Genomic DNA, 26,348 nt, shown 5'->3' with positions numbered 1-26,348 from the left:
CATTAAAGCTGGACTCTAGGAGAGGCAAATCCAGTATACGTCCTAGTTCTCCTCTTGTGAACCCCTTCAGTTTGGCTGTTGAACCTTACACCAACAGGTTTTACTTAGTTTACTGTGCCCAGCTGTGGGGTAGTACTCCCTTCCCTCCTATAAATCAGACAGCCTTCCAGCCTCTCACGTGGAGGGTCCAAGCTCAAGACAACTCCACCTGCTCCTTCAAGTCTGGCAACATTCTTTTTTGGGAGCTGGTTTTCACACAACCAACAGACATTGAGGCCTTAAGGTCTCATTCAGTTTTCCTTGAGACCACACAGCTGAGAGAGGACTTGGTGCTCTACCCTGGCAATTCTCCTACCTTATGAGAAGGGGGTATGTTCTTAGAAACAACACAGAAAAGAAAGCAGAAAGCCATGAGACTTGACAGAGGTGGAGAAGCTGAGAGATACTATGCTTAAGATCTAGGAAACCTTTCTATTTCAGATATTTCTATGAGGCCTTTGTTCTCTTCCTCTCTTTTGCTTCTGGCAAGAAATGTAACCAAGGATGTGCTTTTTTTGTGAATCACAAGTAACCTACTATCTGAATAGACACATCAGCTCAAGGACATACAACAGTAGCAGTGGCCTCAAAACTCAGCCCCCTCCCTTTGGTTACAAGCCAAGAGAAGGCGCTATGTGCTTTAACGGCAATCAAACCACATGACCAGGTTTCTCCCAAGCAAAGGATTTCAGGACAATCTTGTTCGGTAAGGCTTTCAAAGTGCTGTGCAACAGCCCATGGTGAATACATTGTGTCTAGTTTCCACTGCACTAGCACATCTAGCACTGACAAAAAGCACAAAGCATGCAGGTGCTAGGGGCAGATAGACTTCAAGTAGAAGGGGCATTGGAAATAACTAAGGATAGCAGGCATTCAGTTCTGTCACAGAATAAAAGCCCTTGCTGCTCTTACGTCTCTGCAGACTACTTAAGACCTGCTGTGTAGCACACCTGCTGTGTAGCACACTAGTAGTAGTGGTCTCCGGCTAAATGATAAGGAGAACCTGAAGACAGGCATGCTTGGGCCTGCTACCGTCTGGAGTGGATCAGTCTGCACAGCACTTGATCTAGAGACCTTTAGGGTCCCATACGCAGCCTTGAGGCATTGCTGATATAGTTCTGCCATTTCAGCTCACAAAGTCACAATTCAGTCACAGTCCGTCTATGTTAAGTTATGGCATATGGCTTTTGAATCAAAACATTAAAGAGGTAGGATTAAGGGGGTTTTGCAATAGGACCTGGATGCACATGGTGGGTAATGAAGAAGGATGAGAAATTCCAGTGTGTGCCTCAGGAGGATTTGATTTCAGGTAAGAATAGCCAATAAATTAAACTATATGACGTTAACAGCTACATAATACTGTATATATTGTCACTTTGGTTGTATGCCTATGGTGGCTATATGTCCATCACTGGACACTGGGCACCTTATGGCATCTGTCTCCAGATTTAAGGATTGGAACCCATGTCCCTTTGATTAATGAAGAATTAACCGGAAAAGTGCAGCAGTGATGGAATCAGAACTGGCTTCAGTATTCAGGAATCCAGCACTACAAACCATCATTCCTGCCCCAAAAGACTGTTATAATCCAATCATGTTGTTATAGCCCAATGTCATGGACTCAGTGAACTCAACAAACCTTTATAAGGGCAGTCCAGGGACTATGGGAACGACATTTCTGTGTGTGCACATGTACACATAGACAGGGTGCTGACTGACGGAGCTGAACATGAGCCAGCTTGTGCCCAGGCAGACAAGAAGGCAGACAGCATCCTGGCCTGTATCAGCAACAGTGCAGCCAGCAGGGCCAGGACAGCGATCATCCCTTGGTACTGGGCAGTGGTGAGGCCGCAACTTGAATCCTCTGTTCAGTTCTGGGCCCCTCACTACAAGAGAGACATTGAGGTGCTGGAGCAGGTCCAGAGAAGGGCAGTGGAGCTGGTGAAGGGCCTGGAACACAAGTCTGATGGGGAATGGCTGAGGGAACTGGGGGTGTTTAGTCTGGAGAAGAGAAGGCTCAGGGGGACCTTACCGCTCTCTACAACTGTCTGAAAGGAAGATGGAGCCAGGAGGTGGCTGGTCTCTGCTCCCAAGGAACAAACAATAGGAAAACAGGAAACAGCCTTAAGCTGAGCCAGGGGATGTTTATACTGGATATTAGGGACAATTTCTTCCCCAAAAGGATGGTCAGGCACTGGAATAGGCTGCCCAGGGCAGTGGTGGAATCACCTTTCCTGGAAGTATTCACAAACCATGTAGACAAGACCCTTAGTGACCTTTAGTCACCACCTTTAGTGGTGGCCTTGGCAGTGCTGGGGCAACAGCTGGACTTGATGATCTTGAAGGTCTTTTCTAACCTGGTTGATTCTATGATTAAAAAGAGTTTTATATTCAGTTGGCATTATCAAAGTGTGATAAGGCACCTGCACACAACTCCAACAGTGCTCATGCCAGCAACCCAATGCCTGCAGCTCTTTTATGATTTTTTAAAAAGAGAAGTCCAGTTGCATATCCTACTCTATCCTCGTGATCATCATGGACATTAACTGCCTGCCAGTGACATCAGGCAGCAACTAAGTCTACAATTGAATATTTCAGCAGCACTTTTCTGTAAACAGAAATAATTTTACTTCCAGCAGTGGAGTCACCACTGTGAAGTGGGCTATACACATCCTCAATACAATCTGAAGAGGGGATGGATGGTTGCTATGGTTAACTCTGCCAACTACCCCATGCACACCTTATTTAAGCACTTTGATACAACCCATATATCTGTGCTGGTGAAATGGGTCTTATATATGTCACTCAAAAATGAAGCATGGGAAAGAGTGAGAAGCCACCTGAACACTGGCTTAGCCAATTCAGTGAAGTCAACAAAACTGAAAGAACACAGAAGCTTGAAATCTCTTTGATCATCACACAGCACATGCACTTCTACTCAATCCAAAGTGGAGATACAAACCCAATCTGGAATTCACTTGTTTAGATCGGCAGACTAAACCAAGGTAGAGTAGATATGGCCCCTTATTTCTAAGGAACTTATGAATGTAAAAAAGATTAGGTTTGCTGCTGTCTATAGAGTTGTACCTTTCACCATCATTCCCAGGCAGTAAAATGTGTCTCCAGAACAGATCTATTAAGAAACTATGTAAAAGCCAAACTGGCAGGAGTAATGCTAGCAAAAAAATCAAACAGGCTTGTGTCCCAGACCTACCTGGAAGGGTAGGTTCCACATCAGACCCTATCCTGTAACAAGGAAAGAAAAGGAAACAATTCTCTTTGCAGACATAAAGCCTATACAAAGGTCAAGGGGCTTTTTGCTCTCCGGCATGGAGTGCCTGGAAACTTCCTCTGCTGGAAATGCAAGTGAACTTATGTCCCTGCCCTTGGCAGAACGGTTGGACTAGATGATCTTTGAAGGCTCCTTCCAACCCAAACCATTCTATGACATGCTGAAGCCAACATCTGTAATGTATCCTAATCAGCCTAAGGTAGGTGTAGCAAGTTCAAAGCAGCACTGAGACTAGAACAATGCCATTTCCTAATTCTGTATATCTTTCATTATTGATCCTGGGCTTTTTACTTTCAAGAATTGTAGCAATACTGTACAGCTGTAGCACAGTAAACCATACAAAGCTTTCCTTCCATGTATGAAGCAAAAGTAATAAAATCCCCAAACAATACAGTTGCTTATTCACCCTGAAGCAGAAACAGCAGGTTCATTTCGTTAAATAGGCACCAAATGAAGACTAAAAATCTCTTAACATCCCCAAATTGCAAGGTCCTAAAATCAGTGATTGTCACTATATATCATGCGCATTGACAGTCTCAAACTCACAGAGGGCCCTTCTCAGCTGAACCACTGTAGCAAAAGACTGGATCATTTTCTATTCTTGTACCAGAAAAGTTATAGCTTATAATTTACATTTATTATATTACTTTTTTTGTTTTACTGATAAGTACTTACTTCAGTGAAAGAGAATAGTCATGCTTGCTTGTTTGACTATTTCTTACAAGGTAGCTACACTCTTTACATAAGCGTAACAGGTTTTCTGCATCCGTCCGACTGATTGCTCCATGATACCATCTAGGAAAAAGCAGAGAGATTAATACACACATTCCGACTCATACTCCTTTCACTACTTCTTTTCTTTAAGGTATGAATAATGGTTACTATCACATGGATATCTTTTAAATCCATATTATGAATAAAAAGCACATTGGCTGCATTATCTGTGATATATCAATATTTCAAATAATATACAAAAGAACAAAAAGAAATTAAACAAAAGCAAACTAAAAGAAAATAGCGTCTGAAGAATATGAAAGTTAACAGTGGAAAACATTTGCGAAAATAAATCTTTGAGAAAGAAGAAGAATGATAAAGTGTGAAAATCTATAATGAAGACACTTGTTCTAAACATAGCTGTGACAAATCAGAGCACTTAAAGTAAATCTTTGGTGGATCTGTGGAGTGGGTGTGATCAATTCAGGGAAGAAAGGAACTTGGTAGAGAAGAGGTAGGTCCTTCACTAAACTGACCACTGCAAACAAAGAACCTCCTCAGCACATGCTGCTCTGCATCAGCAACTAAAATCTCATGGTCACAGTAGTGAACACTGACTCTTCTCTTAAGTTTCCAGAGCAATGTAATGTGCCTGGTCCTGCACTGGGTCAGTCACATCTCTGAGGAACATCTCTCCCTTCCTGCAGTTGCCAGATGCACTTTGACGCACAATGTGACACTACCATGTCTGCCTAAGCAGGATAATGCTTACATCAGGAATGGTTGCTATGTGTTATTACCAGGAACTGTCACTGGCCTTGGGAAAAAAGTTTTTTTCCATTTGTTGTAATTTTATTTATCTGCTGAACTTACTCTAAGGGAGACATTCCAGCTAAAAGGTGAATATAGACCAGACAGATCCCTTTGACGGAAGTCTTGCTCTTAATGACCTTGTGCTGACGCCAGCTCCGTGCCAAATCTGATGAATGTGCTACACAAATTAGAAATTCATTGTGTGCCTGGCTCCAACCACAGTTTTCATTAGAGAAAGCTAAAAAAGAGGTTTATAAATACGTATATTCATGGCAGACTAGAAAGAGAATTCCCTGACAGTTCCATCACTTCACAAATAAAGTAGAGACACATATGCAAATGTTTTCAGGTGGTGTTCTTCCCATCTCCCATGGGATATTTACTGCTGAAGGATATTTCTGAGTAAGTAATTTAAATACTATGTGTCTTCTGAGTGTAAGGGAAGAATATTAACTCTAAGTGTGAATCAGAAAATGGTTTTAGGACAGTCTAAAAATTATTCTCATTATCTATTTCCTATTTCTATATTTTTTTCTGACCCAGTCAAAACCAGGGAGATACGCTGGACTCTGACATTCAGAAGGAATTATTTCATCTATTGTTCAGATCTGGTGCTCCCTAGTTGTCAGAGAGATTCACGGAAAAAGAATGCAGGGCTGGTTTCAGGAAGCAAAACCTGCTTTTAAAACAAGTTGGAAGAAAAGCAGTGAAGTATGAAGAGAACTGCTGATTCACAAGTGACCCATGGAAGTTGTTTTGGCTACAGCCGAGAGTAAAAAGCAGTAGCCAGAAGTGTAATCGCTTGTGAATCCTATGCCCATGTAAACAGGACACTGAGACTGCTCCAGCTAGGTAGCAAGATAAGCATGGTGTGATAATCAGCTTAAAGTTCCTGACAAATCTGTTGTTTCAACTGTAGTGGGTCAGTTTGCCCTGGTTGTGTTTATTTTTTTAAATGCTAACATACAGGTATTTGTACAGATGGTCAAAGACAAAACACTGAAATGACAGCTTCTGAAAGATACCAATGCAAAAGCATGAGGCATAAAAACCTGAAGACATGCGCGCCTTCTAATATATCCTGGAAAACAGGCACACAGTTCTAACCTAATAGCAAAATTCAAACATAATCACACACTTCAACCTTGATCAGGATCTCTGCCCTGGATCGAAAGCATCCTGACTGTAGTTTATAGAATGTTCTTCCTGATGTCCCTTACTTTCTCAATGGCCAGGTTTCAGCTGCAGCTGAAGTGGCTGCAGCTCCACTGCAGCTCCGCTGAAGACAGGACAGCTGCATCAATTATACAGTAAGTATAATAAGTTATTACAGCTCATATAATGCACAACACTACTCTGTTTTTGAATTGGTCAGAGCAAAACAGGAAGTCACCAGATCTTGTACATATGGCTGGGAGGGATTCACTTTCAAGAATACAATAGAAACAGCAGAACATACTTTCCTCTTTTCAATGTTATTGAGGAAGTGGACCAAATTCATTCAACTCGTCTGAATCCAAGAGTTACTAAGTTCATAGTTACATTTTTCTTAATCACAACTAAACAACTAAAAGTATTTTCTCGATATATTATTACACCTTGGTATTTCTCCCTGTTTGGGAAACTTGATAATCTACTTGTCCACTTGCATGTTCAGGAACAAAGTATTCTCACAAAAAGCACATTCACATCAAGACATGACTTCTTCACTTTTCTGTGTGAATCCATTAGCTTCACAGTGCTCAGAAATTATCAGTGTAACCTGTGCAAATTGGTCCACAAAAAAGATATTTTTTTTTTATTATTATTATTTGTGTAACAGAGGATTCTGGCCCCTTCTGTGAGGCTGCACCTTTGGTATAACACAGTACAGCGGGTCATTCGATCACACAAGCCAATCTGTACAAGTGGAAGGGTAATCATAAGGCAGGATAGAGGACACCTTTGTGGATATCAGACATTCACTGCAGGGAACTCCCCCAGAACTTGAGTTTGGAGCTGACAGAACTGCCTCTAAATACCACCCTCAAGCTTGACACAACCAGGGTTGAAATGCCTCTTTTCTGAAGTCTTTGCAAGTGGTCTCATCAGTCTCTCTGTGGAACAGTATTACAGACAGAAGCAAGGTACATCTGAGGCACTAGAAACATGCTATGCAGCCACAAAGATATGGCATCTGTGCAGCTTTAAAGCACAATTTGTATATAGGTGATATGCATCTGTTTTCCCTAATGCAATGTAATCAACACAGTTGAAAGTGGAATTGCACATTCTTGGCAGACAAATTTCACTGTCCCTGAGATGAATTTCCTGCTTAAAAGTATTTTGTCTCCCACAAAAGTTAATCACAGGATTAACAGGAATAGTTTTTTGCACTAACACAGGAAACTGAGGAGGGGGAACTAGACAGGAGGATCTGGGACACTTGCTGCTTCTGTAATTGGAGAGGCAAAGAGCTAGAGAGCAATTACTTACATCTGCTTTTCCAGTTGAATAGTTGGATCTATTCTCTCTCCCAGGATCCCACAAAACTCTGGACTGCCATGTTTGATGGGTTTAAAGCCTCCTCCAGGCGCTCTTAACTGCCTGTGCTGGTCATTTGAGGGAGAAGGAGATGCTTGTCGTTTCTCACTTCCATTAAATTGGGCTGCAAGACACACAATAATTACCTCTCCAAGCAAGGTTAACAAGGATCAGAATAGCTGTAGCACTTAGAGAGGTTTCACACTTCCCAGGGAGAATAAACGTGCACCCACAAGCATTAGGATGTAGCGGTTTATCCACAAACTTAAGCAAACATGTTTCTAACTATGCAAAATTTAGTCCTAAAACTCTTCTGCCTTTCCAACAGCAAAATCCACACTCTTCCAAATCTTTTTACAATAACTAGGTCTTATCTTAGCATTTGATACTTTCTCTCTCCAAGTCAAGCAAGTAATAGAAACAAAGATAGGCTCCTGCCCTAACTAGAGTAACAAACAAGAGAGAACATCCGGAATCCAGCTTGCCTCAATGGAATCATCCTAATCATCCTAATCCATCTAACATCCACATCAGAAATACTGGCAAGCAGCAATGAATTAAAAGTGTATCCACTTATACAGAATGGGCACAAAACTTTTGTTTTGAAACATTAGGGTACAAAGTGACAAAAAGGAAAATAGTATTTTTTAGTCTCTTTCACAAGCTATATTATTCCAGGAAAACCAAAATAACTTATTTTCCGAATCTGTAATTTTTAGAGCACTACAACATCTATAGCAAAGCACATACAAATGATGAGGTGCTGGCACAGGTTGCTGAAAAAAGCCATAGCTGCCTCATCCCTGGCAGTATTCAAGGCCAGGTTGGATGGGGCTTGGAGCAACCTGGTCTAGTGGAAGGTGTTCCTGCCTGCGAACTGGGTGATCTTAAGATCCTTTCTGACCCAAATCATTCTGTGATTCTATGTCAACATCCTCATTCTACACTTACTACACTTACAGATTCTACATATCTATGTAATTTCAAAATATTAAAGACAGAATATTGACAGAAACTATGAAAGGAGCTACCCACACCATCTTCTTTACTTTCACTGCCTTCTATGGTTTGCTGCTTCATCAAAAACTAACACTCTAAGCTGCAGATGAATCAGGAGGCAATCAACAAAATGTGTACAAACACACACAATGCAATCAGCTCCCCTATAAGTTTCAAGACCTGTGAGCTTCACGATCAGAGAAAATGGTACAAGGACAACAACGTGTTGTAGATCTCATGCATTTACAGCTCAGCTTGTAACACGCAGCCACTTAGGCATGTGGCTGTAGCACTTACTGTTTTAACGCAACACTATATCACAGGAAGATAACTGTAATGTTCAAAAACATAATGCATACAAAACAGAGGTATGTTGGATGCCTTCCTTATGGGGCTTAGGACACTTTCAAATTTTCTATTCAGAGAAAGCAAGCACAAATTATTGCAAAAATTGGAAGAATGTATTTCATCATATTCTGAAGTATGCATGGCAGAAATATACTCGTTATTTCTTAAAATGGTAACTCAGATTTAACCTCATTACCTGGGTAATGAAAGCTGATCAGCATAACAAGGAGAAATATTGCATGTGTGTACTTGCCAGTGACATATATGAACAGCACTATTATTTCAACTGTAAGAAAACCACCTTGATATAGTTTGGGAACTCTGTGAAAACTGGTGAACTTAATCAGCTTCTGATCAACCCACACCTTTCACATCAAAAAATTCAGTTCATAGGACAAACATGAAACTCAGTTTCATAAACAGCAATATCTTTACAACGTGATGGTTAGAAGTAGGATCTGTTCTCCAAAAATAGCACAAAGTTAAATTTCAGATGCTTTTGAATGTTTTCTGTCTGAAAAGCTCAGGCATATCTCTGAACTCTTGCCCTTTCATGTTTTGTGTTTTTTTTTGTTTTTTTTTTGGGGGGGGAGTGTGTGGTGAGAAAGAATTAAATTGGCAGGAAGAAGGAGTCTGAAAGGGATATCCAGGAAGATTAAACTGACAAGTGTGATACCCAGTCAGGCACCAACCCATGCAATGCTGTTATCAGGGCTGAGTATAGTCCCCTTTTAACCAAAGCTACAGTATATACAGTGAAGGTTCAGAAGCTTGGCTACATGCAGTGGGAAATACAGTTTTTCACTGCTGTAGTACCTGTTTACATAGTCATTGCAGTTACGGAACTGAGTGCATACCTGACCCTTCCTCACAGTTCACGTGGCCTCTCTTCCCCCACCCTGTAGCTGGTGCCATGCTCCTCTGATGGTGGACTCATGCCAGAAATTCTCTGCTTCAAGTGACAAGGTCCTAGGCTTTCTGTACAACAGCAATTGTCAAGGAGCTCATGATCAGTGCTGAAAACTAGTACCATATGGCCCTCTTTGTAACAGAGGCTCACTTGTTTTGTAAAGCAATACCCAAGGCAGGATTTACAGATTTTACATGCATTTGCTTTACCCAAAGGTTTGCTGTCGCATATGACAACCCGGAAAAGCCTCATTGGCTCATTTGGGAGCCAGAGTCAACCTGACGTTTCTGAACTGGGCTCTCCCTTCCCAGGCAGCCTGATGTACCACAAAACTACTTCATTCCTGGTACTTTGCCAGCCTCAGCTCTTCCAGGCAAACTAGTTTGCCCAGCTCAGCAAGAGGTCTAACAACACCTGCCCAATTCCCATAAAAGCCATCAAAACCACATTTCAGCTTCAGCTGTACAGCCTCCAAGGAAATAAAACCAAATTTGTTTGTTAAAGAACTCAAGCTTCAGTCAGTCAAAATGCTGCACTCCAGCTTTGCTACACAGAGATAAATCTTTCAGCACTGCAGTCAACAGCAGAAGTCCCCAGGGAAGGCTGTGCATAGCTTGCTCCACAATGTCAGCATAATGCCAGCCCCAGCCACAGTGCTCAGGAGTCACAGAGAAGACACGCTGCCCTCTATGATCTTTTATTGAGTCCAAAGGCTTTACTTACACTCTCATCTTCAAACAAAATATTCTTTGTTCTCAAGAAGCTCTAACCCCACATTGTCCAAGAACACACACAAGAATGGCTTAACATGCCTCCAGCCAAGCAAACACTGGACAGATTGGCAAAAAATGAATGGAAGCATTTCAGCTGACACAGTCAGCAAGAATTAACTGTTCTGCTTCTTTGCAGTTGTTCAACTGCAATCTGTAGTCACTGTAGCCCAGACATTCCCATGGCATCTGGCCTAGCTCAAAGGTCTAGAAGAATGGGTATGAACAAGGAAGCACAACATCCTTCTTCTTTGTGGGCAGAAATGCACAAACAGCTAATAGGAAAGGGTCTTGAGTGATAGGGAGTAGGTGTCTGAAGGTGGGAGAAATCTCAGGGAGATGTAGAGAAGGTAACAGAGTGGCACCAAGTGTCAGCTAGAAAGATGAATGAAGCTAAACACAGATGCAATTCTGTGGGACATAAGAGAGGGTAAAAGATGACCACAAACAAAAGAAAGATGGACAAGAAGCAGATGTGGCAGAGGAAAAATGGTGAAAACTCTCCAGAATCTGGAATGGAGAATAGAGAAATTCCGTGGAAAAAAATGTGGAGAGCAGCCTAAGACCCACTGCAAATACACTGACTGTGGCTCTGCACAGCCACTATACGTGCTCTGAGTAACTTTTTGATCCTTCCAGGTAGCAGACACCCTACCTCTACAATAGAGTTACTGTTGACTATGTTGATGTTAAGGCTTATCTTTCAGGAGAGGGAGGCTGCACATATGCCTTCACCTATGCAAAGGCAGCATTGCTGCCATCATAGGGACACATGAAAAGGCTTGGAAATGTGTACTGAACTGAGGCAGACACCAGTGCTATAGCATAAACCCAAAGCAGAAGGCTTTACACGCATACACCAGATCGATAATCACCATCTGCAAAAAAAGCCATTGTGGCATTGGAAATCTAGTGATATGTGTCCCTGCTTACCCTCTCTTGACACACAACAGATTATCCCAAGTCATAGCCAGGATCTGACAGCCAGGCAGTCTTCCAGCACAAGTCCAGCAAAGGGGTTGAGTGAGCTCAGGCAAGCCTGAGCCAGAGCCTGCTTCCACCAGGCAGAGCTCAGCAGCAGAACTGTGTAACATACTAGAAGCCAAACAAGCAGGTTAGACTTCTTTATTAGAGTTCATGCTCTTTAGGGAAAGGCTACTTTACCTACACAGCATCCAATAGAACTGGATGCTGGTTTAATTCCAGCCTTGAAAGAACTATCAGCATATGCTTAATGGGAAAGTGTGTGAGCCTGAAACTCTGCAAGATTATTAACAGTTCACATGCCAGCGGAAACCATGCTGCTAGAAAGTAGAAATCATTTTTCTCTAACCTTCTCTTCTGTTCCATAGGAGCCCAACAAGGGGAAAGGGAATGCTGAACAAGAAGTTTATTTTTAAACAGCTGCTTTAGTTTCATCCTTTTGTCTCTCCCACCCACATTTCACAGGACAAATACTGCAGATATCAGCTTGGCTTGGCAACAAACCCAAATCAACCACAACCTAAGTAACAAAGGAAGCAGAGAGGCAGAATCAGTCTCACAAGAGATTGCCACACCACTACTCCACTGTGCTAAAAGAGAACCACATTTCTGTCATCCACATCCACCTACCCATTAGGGGAACAGGTCAGAAACACTCAAAAAGGGTACAGTCATAAGAAACTCTGTTTACAGAACAGTGGCCCTTTATAGCTGTGGAGAGAAGTCAGTTTTCATTTGTGCAGTGTGGCAATATCGTGGCACATGGAACTACAAAATCATGGAATAACTTAAGTGGAAAGGGACTACAGCAGGTGTCCAATGCAACCTGCTCCAGGCAGGGTCTGCTATGTGATCGTATCAGGTTGTTCCAAACTTTATCCAGTCCTCCCTCCACACAGGATGAAAAAATCTGAAGATGGAGATTGTAAGGACTTCCTGGGCAATTTGTTCCAATGCTTGACTGTCCCTGCAGAGGAAAAAAATTTTCCAGTATTGAGTCAGAACCTTCCTGATTCAACTTATGTCTCATTTTCACATCACACCTGCTCATTTGTGAAGAATCTGGCTCCACTTTCTCGAAGTTCTCCTCATAGGCATTGGAAAGTTGATACTACATCCCCTCAAAACTTTGTCTTTTACAGGCTAAGCAAGTCCAGTTCTCGAGACACCTTTAGTCCCCGTTCCCCCAGGACTCCTTAATCCCTATCAGCAAAGCTGGAACCCAGCAAGTCAGCCAGTCTTCAGTCCATATCATTGCAGGGAGTTAGTCTGCTCCAGATGCAGGTATTGAGCTTGTCCTGGTTGGATTTTGTAGGCTTGCTGTCAGCCCATTTCTCCAGCCCATCCAGGTACCTCTGAATGACAGCTCTGCACACACACCCCTTCCCCATTTGATATTATTCCAGACTTGATGAGGTGCATTCCCTCTCCTTCTCCAGGTTACTGATAAAGATGCTAAACAGGAAGAGTTCCAGAGCAGATCTCCTGAAGAATCATACTTCTAACCAAACTCTGGGAAGAATATGAATCACTAAGCACTATCCTTTGAGGTCAGTGACCCTGACAGGTTTTCATGCATCTAGTAGTCCACCCTTCTAGGCTACAGCATTTCAAATCAGCTAGCACAGCTGATGCTACAGCACAGCATGCTGCAGGCTGAAGTTCGACATAGATGACACTTACTGCTGTCTTTCTGGTAACAGATCTAGCAGTTTCAATGCAGAAAGCAAACAGGTTTGTCAAGTAGGATTTACCCAGGGTAAATGCGTGCTTACTACTAATCATTGCTCTCAGGATTCTTCCCATGCTCCCTCCCAGAATCACATCTCTTTTTCTTCCCTCCTCATCCCCACAACCATCACCACATACAACTCTCCTTTCCAAGCTTTCTGCCAAGCTAACTCCTAAAAAGGATGGGGAACAACCTTGATCCTAGACACAGCTTTTCACAAGAACATACTACTGAGGAGAAAATCGTAGAGCATGTATGACTCTAGCACCCTACAAGGGCACCCTGAAACATAGTCAGAACAACTGATACAGCTGGGCTTTGCAGGGCACACAGAGACTGTTTGAAAGAAAAAGCCCTACAATCACATATTCACTGAACAAAGCCCCCCATAACCATTCCTGCAAAGCAACAAAAGGAAAAACAAAAAAAGAAAGAAGAGCAGTTTAACCAACACCAAGCGCAGACATTCACAGAGACAGAAAACATTTTTTGTCATACCTCCCTGACTGACAAGTTCTGATATGGGAGAACTTCAGCAGTTCAAAGGGATTAATCCAAAACCAAGTTCTACATTAAATCATAGAGTCATTTAAGCTGGAAAAGACCTTTAAGACCATCCAGTCCAACCATTCATCTAGTATATCCAAAGAAATGCTTGCAATTATAACGAAAATACTCTAAATACCAAGAAACTCATCACTGAGTAAAAGTATGTTACCATATGCATGTTACTCCACAATTTTTTTGTCCTGCCCCTTTAAGAATTGCCCCACAATTTAAGGATTTTGCAAAGCAACTCCCTTGTCTTAGAGCCACTGAAGAATGAACAGTATATACATTGCATCCATTAAAATGGGGGTAGGGGCAAGGAGCGCTGACATGATTGACAATAGGTCAGTTGAAGAACCATACAAAAGGTCCACATTTCTGCAACAGGTAAAGAATTGAGACTACCCACATTTGCTTTCCAGAGATTCCTACACATACACACACACATACGCACACTAGAAGAGCAGAAACACTTTAATTCTCCCAAGGCAAGTATGTATACTATGAGTGTGAGAGAGAACTTCCTGGTTGGGATCTAGGAATCCTACCTGCCAGAGCCGGGATGGTGACTTTGTTCCACTCCCATGGCTGATCATATTCATCTGCAGGCCTGTCATCATCCTGTGGCAATTTGCTTTCTCGTAAATGGTGACTCACCACACTTTCAGAATCAGATTCCACACCACTGCCTTCTGGTTCATAGGGTGTGTCATAGAGCTGCATGTTTTTTTGATGGGACTTCGTGCCTTCCTGCTTCTGAAACTCTGTTGGCAAGAAAGAAAATTGCATCAGCATCACTACTAACCATGACTTATCATTACAGTCAGTAATTCTAGAGCATTCAACTTCCATCCAGTCCTTAATAGTCACATAATTATACAGATGGCAAGCTTGCACAAGACTTTAAACTCTACATTTGGTAACTAGCTGGAAGCAAGTTTTCTCTGGGTACCAACTGTAGCACACACAGTCTCATGTCTCCATCAACTTTCCCTAGCTTGCATAGAGCCAGGAAGCACACCATCCCTGGCTGTGTGTGTAAAGCACACTTACAAGGAACTGTAATCTGAATCTGCAGAACAGAAACTTGTGTATGCAGTTAAATCTTTAAGAGAAGATCCTTCATGGGTGCAATTCGAAGATATAAAGACCACAAAAAAATAAATAACCACAGTACAATAGCTAATAAAAAATTCTTTGCAGTTACCTCTACAGAACATCAGCAAAAAATTACTAGGACTACAGTAAGAACAGAATACCAGCAGAAAATAAGCTAGAACAAGAATAAGAACACTAAACAAAAGCACTGGCAACTACAGCTTAGCTCACATTGTATTTAAAAACACATATTTCTGTAAACTAACACTGATCTTATAAAAAATAAACATATAGAAACTTCATAAAAAGAAACAATATACTGCTCTCATGAATACAGCAAACCAGAAACAGGGTTTTGTAAGGGGAAGCACAGCTAGCAAATCAAAGGGCAAGCTGTCAGGCCTTCATGCTGGCCTCAAGGAGACTACAGCCTACCAAGACGTTGGACCATGACTGGTCTGCGCACTCCCTAAAAGTAGTGTGCAAGGAGCAAGCTAGTTCATAGAACTGTAAAGAAGCCAGTGCAGAGCTACCAAGAGAGCAAGGTCCAAGGGTCTATGACAAGAAGAGACGGTTTTGTTACTCTGGTAAGGAGAAGGCCAAGAGGGGCATGTGACAGCAGCTCTCACCTGCCTGTGGAGCAGTCAAAGCCCGTCTCGTGCAGTGTCATAATATGCCATAAGGAGAAACAGATCTAACATATAGCTTGAGAGATCTAAGTGGAACATTTGGGGAACCTTCTTCCACTGTAGCACAACCCTAGGATATGTCATCATGTAGGTCATGGGAGGAATCTCCATTCTTTGGAGTTTGCAGAGCCTTGGCTAGACAAACCAAGGGTCACTCCATCTACTGATACAAAACTGGAAAGAGTGGAAGATAGACCAGATGGCTGTGCCCTCATCTGGAAGGACCCGGAGATACTGGAAAATTGCTAACTGACTGGAAAGCAGCTCAGCAGAGAACTTTGGGGTCCTCTATGACAGCAAGTTGAACATGAGTCAGCAATGCACCCTTAAGGTAAAGAGGGCCTGTACTAACTTGGGCTGCATTAGGATAAATGTTGAAAGCAGGTCAAGGGAGGTGATTCTTCCCTTCTACTCAGCATTGGTGAGGACACATCTGGACTGTTCTCACCTTCCCAGCACAAGATAGGCATAGAACACTGGAGCAAGTCCAGCAAAGGTTTATGAAGCTAATATATGACTGGAGCATTTGTCTTATGAGGAGAGCCTGAGAACTGGGACTGGTCAGCCTGGAGAAGGTAAGTTTCAGTGAGGACCTTGTCAATATAAATACCCAATGGCAGAGAGAGAAGATGAATGGCAAAGCCAAGTGACAGGACAAAAGGCAAATCAAAGTACATGTAATCCCATCTGAACACAAGAAAACACCTTTTAGCTGTGATAATGGTCAAACATTGAAACAGGTTGCCTGAGAGTCTCCATATGTGGAGATATGCAAGACTTGACTGAATGTGGTCATGGGCAACCTGTTTCAGCTGACCCTGACTGAATAGGGTTTTTTATTACATGATATCACGGGGAGAAGGAAGACAGCTTTTAACCCACAAACGTAAGTAAAGATTTAGAGCTGTTCTTTTCATTCCTGTAAAGAAAATTAATTCATCAATTCATCTATCAGCATGAATATCAAAACCAAGTAATTTCTAATTCCTCCAAACCGTTTCAAAAGTACTGTGAAATGTCAACAATATGAAAACAATATGAAAGAGTACCCTTATTATTTGGAAAAAAATAAAAAGCTTATACAGTACAAATATAGTAAACTTTACACAACGTACACCAAAACCAATGGTGTAAATTCAAGCAAGATAGGTCATGATAATTCCTAGTTATGAATGACAACCACATTGCCACCTTTCAATACAAGCAAAACCTAGAAAACGGTATCTTAAAGGGCAACTTATTTGAAAGAAGCGCTTTAAAGCTTTTTAATTAAAACACAGTCTTTGTCTTTCACCTATCTTTTGAAAAGAATTTTGCTCAAGGAAAAATGATTCATTAAGAAAAACCTGTATTAGAAAGGATATGCAGCCAAGACTCTCTTGGATAAACTCTCTGGGAAAAAAAGATTTTTTTTTTTTTCTTTTAAAGTCAGAAACATGGTATGTATCTGATTTTCAGTACTGTGAAGCCAGCCACTGATACATTAGGAAATCTGCATTTCTGAGGAAGAAAAGCCACAGTCCTACTAAATCAGAGACTTTACAGAAAGGACCAAAGCACCAGACCGCACAGGAAAAATTGCCTGTAAATAGAAGGTGGTATGCTACTGATTCATAATTCATGCTCTATTAGAAAAACTAAAAATATTTGATCCTAAACCAGAAAAGTTTCTCTAGGCAAAACTAAAATTTAGGGAAAGCGAAGAAGTGGAAGAAGGAGAATATATCTACATACATATATAAAAATATATGTGTGCATACATATACACACTTACACGTACTTACACACAGCCTTTTTTATAAAGCTTCCTCTAAACTCCACTTTTTTTACTTAATACATTGGAAGAGTATTTGTAAAATTTAATTTTAATAGAAGTAAAAACAGAAATAGTTGCTTTCAGTAACAGACAGCAATGCTCAATCTGCACCACAAGCATTATACACAGTTCAATGCAGACTTGATATCTGAGAATTAGATAGCTGAAAACAACAGAACTTTTGTGATGAAGCACTTCTCATGGTTTTCATGCAATCTGTAATCAATGACAACTGTAAGTGCTGAAATAGTCTGGAATGGCCAGGGAGCCCAAAACTGTGATAATTTCACATTTTTTTTATTTTTCACTTTTATTAATTGTATCTTTTGAATTATTACTGCTGACACAGAAGAGTACATGTTTATGCACTTTATACATATAGAATTATGCTGAACAAATTATTTAGCTACTAGAAGAAATAACTAAGGTTTTGAAGTAACTTTTTTGCTAGGAGGCTGAAAGACCCTCACAAATAATTCTTATTCTCACAGATTAGCAGAATCAGGCTCCAGTGTAAAACCAAGAACCTGACAAGCAAAGTACAGAAACTGAGACATTTGGGAACACAAGATTATAAAGTACAAGACTGAATTTGACATTCTTCTTCCTGTTTGATGAACAATTGTGACAAACACATACAGAACTGAAAAAGCTCCACAGGGGAGCAGTTAACCTCATGATAACCTTCCAGCAACCACACTAAACCTCTTAATAGTCTTAAATAATTCAGCAGCATTACTCATAGAGGCACTGTATTCCTCAGTCGAGGAATGGGTTAGAGACCAGTTGAGCAATCTGGACATCCATAAATCCATGGGTCCAGATGGGATGCACCCGCGGGTGCTGAGGGAACTGGCGGAAGTCATTGCTAGACCACTTTCCATCATCTTTAGCAAGTCTTGGGAAACGGGAGAGGTGCTTGAGGACTGGAGGAAAGCAAATGTCACTCCAGTCTTCAAAAAGGGCAAGAAGGAGGACCCAGGTAACTATAGACCGGTCAGCCTCACCTCCATCCCTGGGAAAGTGATGGAACACCTTATCCTTGGTACCATCTTAAGGCATGTCAAGGATAAGAGGGTTATGAGGGGCAGTCAACATGGCTTTACCAAGGGGAAGTCATGCTTGACCAACCTCATAGCCTTTTATGAGGAAATAACACGGTGGATGGATAATGGCAGAGCGGTGGATGTGGTCTACCTTGACTTCAGCAAAGCATTTGACACAGTCTCCCACAGCATCCTCATAGCTAAACTGAGGAAGTGTGGTCTGGATGATCAGGTGGTGAGGTGGACTGCGAACTGGCTGAAGGAGAGAAGCCAGAGAGTTGTAGTCTATGGGACAGAGTCTAGTTGGAGGCCTGTATCTAGTGGAGTGCCTCAAGGGTCAGTACTGGGACCAGTATTATTTAATATATTCCTCAACGATTTAGATGAGGGAATTGAGTGTACTGTCAGCAAGTTTGCTGATGACACTAAGCTGGGAGGAGTGGCTGACACGCCAGAAGGCTGTGCTGCCATCCAGCAAGACCTGGACAGGCTGGAGAGTTGGGCAGGGAATAACTTGATGAAATATAACAAGGGAAAGTGTAGAGTCCTGCATCTGGGCAGGAACAACCCCAGGTTCCAGTATAGGTTGGGGAACGACCTGTTAGAGAGTAGTGCAGGGGAGAGAGACCTGGAGGTCCTAGTGGACGGCAGGATGACCATGAGCCAGCACTGTGCCCTTGTGGCCAAGAAGGCCAATGGCATCCTGGGGTGTATTAGAAGGGGGGTGGTCAGTAGGTTGAGAGAGGTCCTCCTTCCCCTCTACTCTGCCTTGGTGAGACCGCATCTGGAATATTGTGTCCAGTTCTGGGCCCCTCAGTTCAAGAAGGACAGGGACCTGCCCCAGCAGGGCAACTAAGATGATTAAGGGAGTGGAGCATCTCCCTTATGAGGAAAGGCTGAGGGAGCTGGGTCTCTATAGTTTGGAGAAGAGGAGACTGAGGGGTGACCTTATTAGTGTATATAAATATATAAAGGGGGAGTGTCACGAGGATGGAGCCAGGCTCTTCTCAGTGGCAAACGATGATAGGACAAGGGGTAATGGGTACAAACTGGAACACAAGAGGTTCCACTTAAACTTGAGAAGAAACTTCTTCTCAGTGAGGGTGACGGAACACTGGAACAGGCTGCCCAGGGGGGTTGTGGAGTCTCCTTCTCTGGACACATTCAAAACCCGCCTTGACACATTCCTGTGTAACCTTATCTAAGTATTCCTGCTCCGGCAGGGGGATTGGACTAGATGATCTTTTGAGGTCCCTTCCAATCTCTAACATACTGTGTGATACTGTGAGTTTGGAGTAAATTAGGGAATGTATCAAGAAAACAACAGCTAAAAAGCCAACAAAGGAAACTCTGAAGACAGTAATATTTGCTTATAGAACCCAGTAGGTAAGCTTCTACAGCTTTCTTTCCAAGAGGAAGCAAGACAACAAAACAACCAGATTCTTCTACAACATACAGATGCCAAGAGATATTTCCTTCATCTCAAACTCAAGCATGCAGTAACGAGAAGTCAAACAAGGTAATTGCACTCTTTAAAAAAAATCCTGTTCTCCCAAATCAAGAATGCCCGTAAGTTTAACCAGGCAGTAATAAATTTAATGCTATTTTACAGCACTTTTGCAACATTTCCTTGGATGAAATATGATACAAGCAACATGTAGGAGTCCTGCAACAATTGTGTAGGGAATTTCAGATACAGAAAGATTCTCTCAAGTTAAGTACTTGTAATAGATTTTGTTTTCCTGTCTGGTGAAAGACACCGAGCTATAAACTTTGTTGGGCAAGTTGGGAAGTAAAGGCAAGTTCCCACATCACAGTAGAAACACATCTTGCTTGCCTACATTCAACATGCAGAAAGAGTCTTAGCCTGCAAGAGACAAAGCACTAAGTCATATAAATCCCTTGATTTTTATAACCTCGTCTGTTCTACTGGAAAAGCTTTTAAACATTTTACCTGCAATGAGTTCACAGCATCTGTGGTAACACAGGCATATTAGTTTCTTTATCATTCAAACAGCAACCACTAATTTATGCATGCTCCACTGAGAAATAGATTTATAATGTAATTAGATACAGACACATTAACTAATCAAGTGCAGCACAATAAAGCTGTTTTGTCAGATTCCAAAGTGTACTGGCCAACACATACCAGCTGTGGTATGTAACTGTGATAAAACAGACCCATCTCCACTTCAGCTACAGATTCCAGGGCTGATGCAGGATTTAAAATAACAGTCCTACTATCTTCTCTGCTGCTTTCCCTACCAACAAACCCTATCCTAGTGAGACAAATCTGACTACAAAGGTAACGTGTTGGAAATAGTACTGACATGTAAGACCAACTTTCGAAAACCTAGCATTTATAGAAGCCCTTAAATGAAAGTACAATGATTCTTCCAGGTCATTCGTGCATGCACTTAACTTTGCTCTTTTCTGAAGGAAGCCCAACACATTGTTCAGTCATTTAACACCCGTTAACATGTAAACATGGTGCTGGAATATGATTGTACAAAGCACAGCTGTCAGCTTTAAGAATTTATGCAGGTCTCATACAGATGGTTGTTGCTTCACTAATGTCCTCTTCCCAGAGGTCAGCTCATTTAAACAGCTTCAGTCCTAGTGACCTGGATTTAGTTTCCTGCTAACCACATGAAAAATACAGCCTCCTATCAACTACACAATATGCAAAACTATAGCCAACCTGGAGCAAATACCACTGTGATGCTATTTTCTCTTAGTGCATTTACATCATTCTAATCTATAATTCCAGCTGCAAGGATCTTAGCTTTGAACCAACTTTATCTGGAAATCACAGATCTTTCTGGTATCAAATTTTTAAAGCACACAAATAAACTAAATATTTATCATCAGAAAGATCTGGATGTTTAATTAAAGCAAGCAAACAAACAACAATCTCTTGCTTGAGCTCACTATTTGGATGTTGTTCTCCTGTATAAACAAAATGCCTCAGAAAGAGGGAGTGTTTCAGCTGTTAGGGAATAGGCTAACCTGTCTTCAACTAGGATAGTCAGAGCAAAGTTATGAGCAGCACAACTTCTGAAATGTGGTTTCAAATATTTCATATTCAAGAGCCCCTGAGTCTGCAAAGTGTTTGGAGGACTTGCTGCAGCACGCTGGTTTTTTATAGATAAGCCTCGGATAACTAGAAGAGCACCACACTAAAAATATAAATGAAACAAAAAAAATTAAACTAAACTAAACTAAATCATAAGGCCTGTTACGGGACTACAGTCACTTGTATTCCTAGTACTCTTCTGCATCTTCGAAAATCTGGAAATAGAAACTTGGGAAGGATCAGAGTTACACTGAGGTACTGATGAATACCTGATGCATCTCCCCAGATATTACCCTGACAGACTGGTCATCTCTAGCAGAAGGCCACATCAGAGCAAGGTCTGAACATAGAAAGCCAAGTCTCATATGGAATTACTCTCACTCTCTATCAGGGAACAGGTCTGCTGAACTGGCCCAAACCTCTGCTCTCCACATGCTTTGCTCTTGAGGCTTCCAATGGAGAGCCACGGAACCAGCACGTAGCTGCAGTAAAGGGCAGTGAGCTGTTTGTACGGAGTGTATGGGTAGGCTACAAACGAACCAAAAACTTGTCACTTTATCTAACGCAAAGATCACCCTGACACAAGAACATTTGTTCCCACTGAATCTATTTCCTCTCCCTCTCCATAAACAGGCCAAAAATACTTAGCCAACTACTTACTTATTCCAAGCCTCACCATCAATGTTTCTTTTCACCATCTTGGCCAAGAAAACCTGGAAACATTTTAGAAGTCATGCTGCAGAATTCTCATTGTACTAGTGCAAAGACTACTCGCCACAGAAGCTAAGTTTTACCTCTGCTCAAATTTCACCTCAGGCCATCAGAAGTCAAGCTGCTTTCTGCTCTGCTGCAAGGTCCAGCTGGATGCCTCCAACTGCTGGGACACAAGAGAACACCAATAATATTCCAATATCAGCGAAGGTTGTTTTCCTTTGAGACTGCAGCAACTGCCTCCCAATGCTCATGATTCCAGATTTTGCTGCAGGAAAGCTGGATATGAGACGATCTTCCACCATTTTTGCTTCTGAACAGAAGCCAACTGACTCAGAAATGAGCCACTTTCCAGGAATGAATGACAGACACATGTTTCTCTGCCTTGATGTAAGAGCTCGGCATAATCTCTTGATGTGAAAAGCAATGTCTTGGAAACAGTCTGCATCACGGAAATCTTACTGAAGTCCAAGTATGATTCATAACCCCAGGAAGAAGCTTTCAAAGCAACTTTACATTCCAACAATCCCGATAAAGAAAGGCTATTAGGCCAGTCAGAGCAAGGGCAGGAGGGAAGAAGTCCCTTTATGAGAAGTATCAATAAATCAGCAAGAAAAAACATCATTATCTTCTACAGAACACATGTGCTGAGATAAAATAAACAAGCAAGCATACTCTGATGAAGAGAACATGAAGTACAAGGTTTTTTTCAGAGGAGGGGAGGGGCAGGGAAAACGAGTGGGGGATGTTGGTGGCATTGAGAGGCAGATTAAAAACCGACAAAACACATGGGAAGAAAACAAAGTCTTGGTAGATTCGAGGCAGTGCTGCTTCTAAAGGACATGAAAACTGTCCTTGGAGACATATTTCTATAATGGCAGAGGCAAAGAAATAAAAAAGTTCCCTGAAAGCACAAGTTTATTCTACAAAGCCTTTCCTCCTCAACACCTAATTTCCTGTTAAATAAAGCAGTGATTAAACATTATAACTGCCATCTTAGAATTCATAATTTTTGCAGATTTTACCTCTTCAGAGGTGCTTTGATGCTGCTCAGCTACTCACTCCTTACAGACTTCTCCAAAAGACATGAAAGAGATTAGAACTAGCAGAATCAGTTCTCTGAAAGAGACATTCTAACACCAAAATGGCAGCTATTTTAAACAAGCTAACACTCTCCAGTATCAGGACAGAGAAGCTTGCAGCATATATAACTATTATTTCCTGCAGTTACTGCTACTCATGGCTGCTACTGATGCTCACACTGTCCTTGACAGCTCACTTCAGGCACACAATCTTATCTCTTCAAAGGAATCACCTTAAGAGTCAAAAGGAGTGGAAGAAGAACCAATGCAAATGCCATTCAACGCTTACACAGAAGAAAGATTTACTTGAATCTTGTCTGCTTGTGAGAGTCTCTGCTTACTGAAAGCTTACTCAAAATCACTGAATGAGATAAGCACTGATTAAAAACATTTTTAGTGAGTTTAAATATTTATCTGTATTTATACATACAAGATAATATTGCAAGGGACATCTAGATGTGAGAAAATTGAGTTTATTAAAACCAAGATAAAATATTCAACTATTTCCCTTATAGCCAGAGGTTTAAGTTCAATAAGAATTACCCAGAGAAGGCTTATCTTCTCTGCACATAACTAACTTTAAACATGGCCTTACTTGGGATGGGGAAGGGGTAGAGAAGAAGGGGAAGTGGACAGAGGTTTCCCTCCAGACTTTATTGCCTTCTGATAGGGGAGAAGAAACTGCATACAGGAAAAACGTATGGCATACTGAGATAGTAGACTCATGCAGCCAGAAGAGGTGCCATGTCTGACTTAACAAAGGCAGATGAGATGTGCTCTTACCTTCTTCTAGCCACCTGCTAGCATTCCCCCTAGAGTACAAGGCAGGGAGACTGCTGCTTAAAACCTCCTAAAATAGACTTCTTTCACAGAGTACATGGTGACAAGCAACACAGACATTTGAAATGTACATTGTTTCTAAAGAAACATCTAGGCTGTGAATGAATGTGAAACTCTGATTGAAAAGCCAAACAAAGAGCTCAAAACATAGCCTGAAGCTTCCCTGATGACTAATGCACATCATTTTATCTTTGTTAGTAATTTTTCAGAAAAATGTCATGAAAACAAAGAGAAGTCAAAGCTTTGGAAGTGACATCTGATGCACGTAAAAGATATATTTCCCCTTTGACCAGTATTCCAGCAAGAGCAGGCACTAGCAGTACTCTGTTTCATCCTCTGGCAGGACTTAAAAGCCACAGAGCATCTGCATGCTAAACCATCTGTTCTTTTCCTGTTCACTGCAAGTTGCTACAGTGACTGTTTGCAATTTTGCAAATGGTAAGTTGCAAGAAACAGTTTGCAATTTTACCTGCTTTGGCCTGCTTTCCCAAGGAAAGTGCTGTCCTAGTTGCAATCTTTCTGTTCTGACACTCCAGTTGACCTACTGGCACAATCTCGGAATTCTGATCAGTACCTAAGTACCTTAATGAAGATTAACTACCATCTGTTGGATGTGTAGATGTGAAAGATGGTCTACATTCGCTGTTCAGCTCTGAAGACAAAATAGTTTAATTTAGAATTCTGCCTCCACATAAGAAGTACAAGGAAGCTGCTCAGCTGTCAACACATCCAGTCACAGATTTTGCTTTTCACAATCCAAGGCTTTGCATGAAGTTATACACAGCTGACTTGCTATCACAGAAGAAGTGACAGGGATATGAACACTGGAATGGCTAGTAAAATATTTCATCTTATCCCCCTTGGCCTATGATCCCTTACTCATTGAGTTAGCTCAGCAACTGACTGATGAAAGGAGCAACTAGTACCTAGAATTTGTAAGACTTCAAATACTCTATGCTGACCTGTTCAGCTGCTAATATTCAGTACCTTGCACTTGTTTGCAGATTTGTCTGTAATTACTATACTATTCAGTCAAACCCCACATAGATATGGATTCTTAATTGAAAGTCCTCTTACAGAGCAATCTGTTAGTAATGCAGTATTGTTTCTTTCCCCTTTAATAATGCTTCTAACAGTACAGAACATGAAGTGTTTTAACATACACAGCTATTGATAATATGCTTTAAAATATACAGTCTATCAGATCATCACTCAAAAGTATTTGTGCTTAAACAGATATCTAACAACAGCAAACAAATCTGCCTAGCATTTAGCAGAACATCATTAAGAACAGACCTTACTGTTCTGGACAGCAAACCACAGTCATGCAAACACCATAAATCAGTTCTCCCCTTCTTGCAACAGAAGTATCACGAATCATGAAGAGTTATAGAAGTTCATTTCAGTCATAATCTTGATGCATTCAAATGAGTTAGCACTTTCTCGTAAGTTTTCCAGTTACGCTCTTATTTTCCAATATGCATCTTTAAACCACTAACCAACGTGTCTGCAAACATTACCAATGCACAAAACCACACCCAAAGGGACAATGGCATAAAGCTGGGGTCTTTTGCTGGGTGTTCTGTTCTTTTTTCAAAAAAGAAAGATTTTAAGAAAAAAAAAGTTATAGGGAGAGGCTGCCTGTTGATATGCTCTATATTCTACCATGATGCCAAGTTTTCTCAGTGATGGTGCATTTCACAACCAAAGGAAAGGGCAATAATACGTGCTAGTTGGCCTAACATATAAAAGCAATGGTGTATCTGAAATACACCACATTTTTTCCCTTTGTCTCCCTCTTGCCTTTCTATTTCAATTGAGACAGCAGCACAAACACCTTCTAGCCCACCTCAAGCTGCATTACAGCCATGACAGCTGCTGCAGGACTCGCTGAGGAAAACTCAAGAGGGCTCAGCTATGCCATCACACTTTTCTGCCTTGCAGCCCGTCCCAGCCATGTGCAACTGTTTGACAGACCATATAAGAGCTACAACAGCACAAGAGCCACAAAACCTACTGCTTCTTCACATAGGTTTTCAAACTACCCATCCTGCAGAAACTGAACACAGAAGTCAAATCAAGCCCAGAGTTCCTCCAGGCAAGTTCCCCTATTTCCCCCTAGTTGGCCTGGTTTGTTCTCAATTGCTAGTCTGACCTACAACAGTATCAGTTTTGCATGTCTACATCCTGCTTCATAAAACAAAGCTGTATGCTTCCTCTTCCACTCCCAAGCCACCAACAGTGTAAGGCAGAACTGAGTAACAACAACCTGAGTAAGGCAGAACCAAGAGCAAGCTCAGATGAAGATTATTTCCAT

The 26,348-nt window shown here is 41.5% G+C and overlaps 1 protein-coding gene across 1 annotated transcript in view; it reads right to left on the bottom strand.

The window, feature by feature from the left end:
* Window positions 1-26,348, bottom strand: part of SHB (SH2 domain containing adaptor protein B) — a 61,576-nt gene that overhangs the window by 7,829 nt on the left and 27,399 nt on the right. Inside the window, exons 3-5 of the mRNA XM_080637594.1 lie at window positions 14,222-14,437; window positions 7,334-7,505; window positions 4,007-4,126 (exon numbers count right to left, since the gene is read on the bottom strand). Of these exons, the coding sequence (XP_080493720.1) occupies window positions 4,007-4,126; window positions 7,334-7,505; window positions 14,222-14,437 (508 nt within the window). The remainder of the gene's footprint in view (window positions 1-4,006; window positions 4,127-7,333; window positions 7,506-14,221; window positions 14,438-26,348) is intronic.

The sequence above is a fragment of the Psittacula echo genome, assembly GCF_963264785.1.
Source record: "Psittacula echo genome assembly, chromosome: Z".
Lineage (NCBI taxonomy): Eukaryota > Metazoa > Chordata > Aves > Psittaciformes > Psittacidae > Psittacula > Psittacula echo.
Note: the sequence above shows the minus strand (reverse complement) of the source record. Positions and strands in the feature narration are given on the sequence as shown.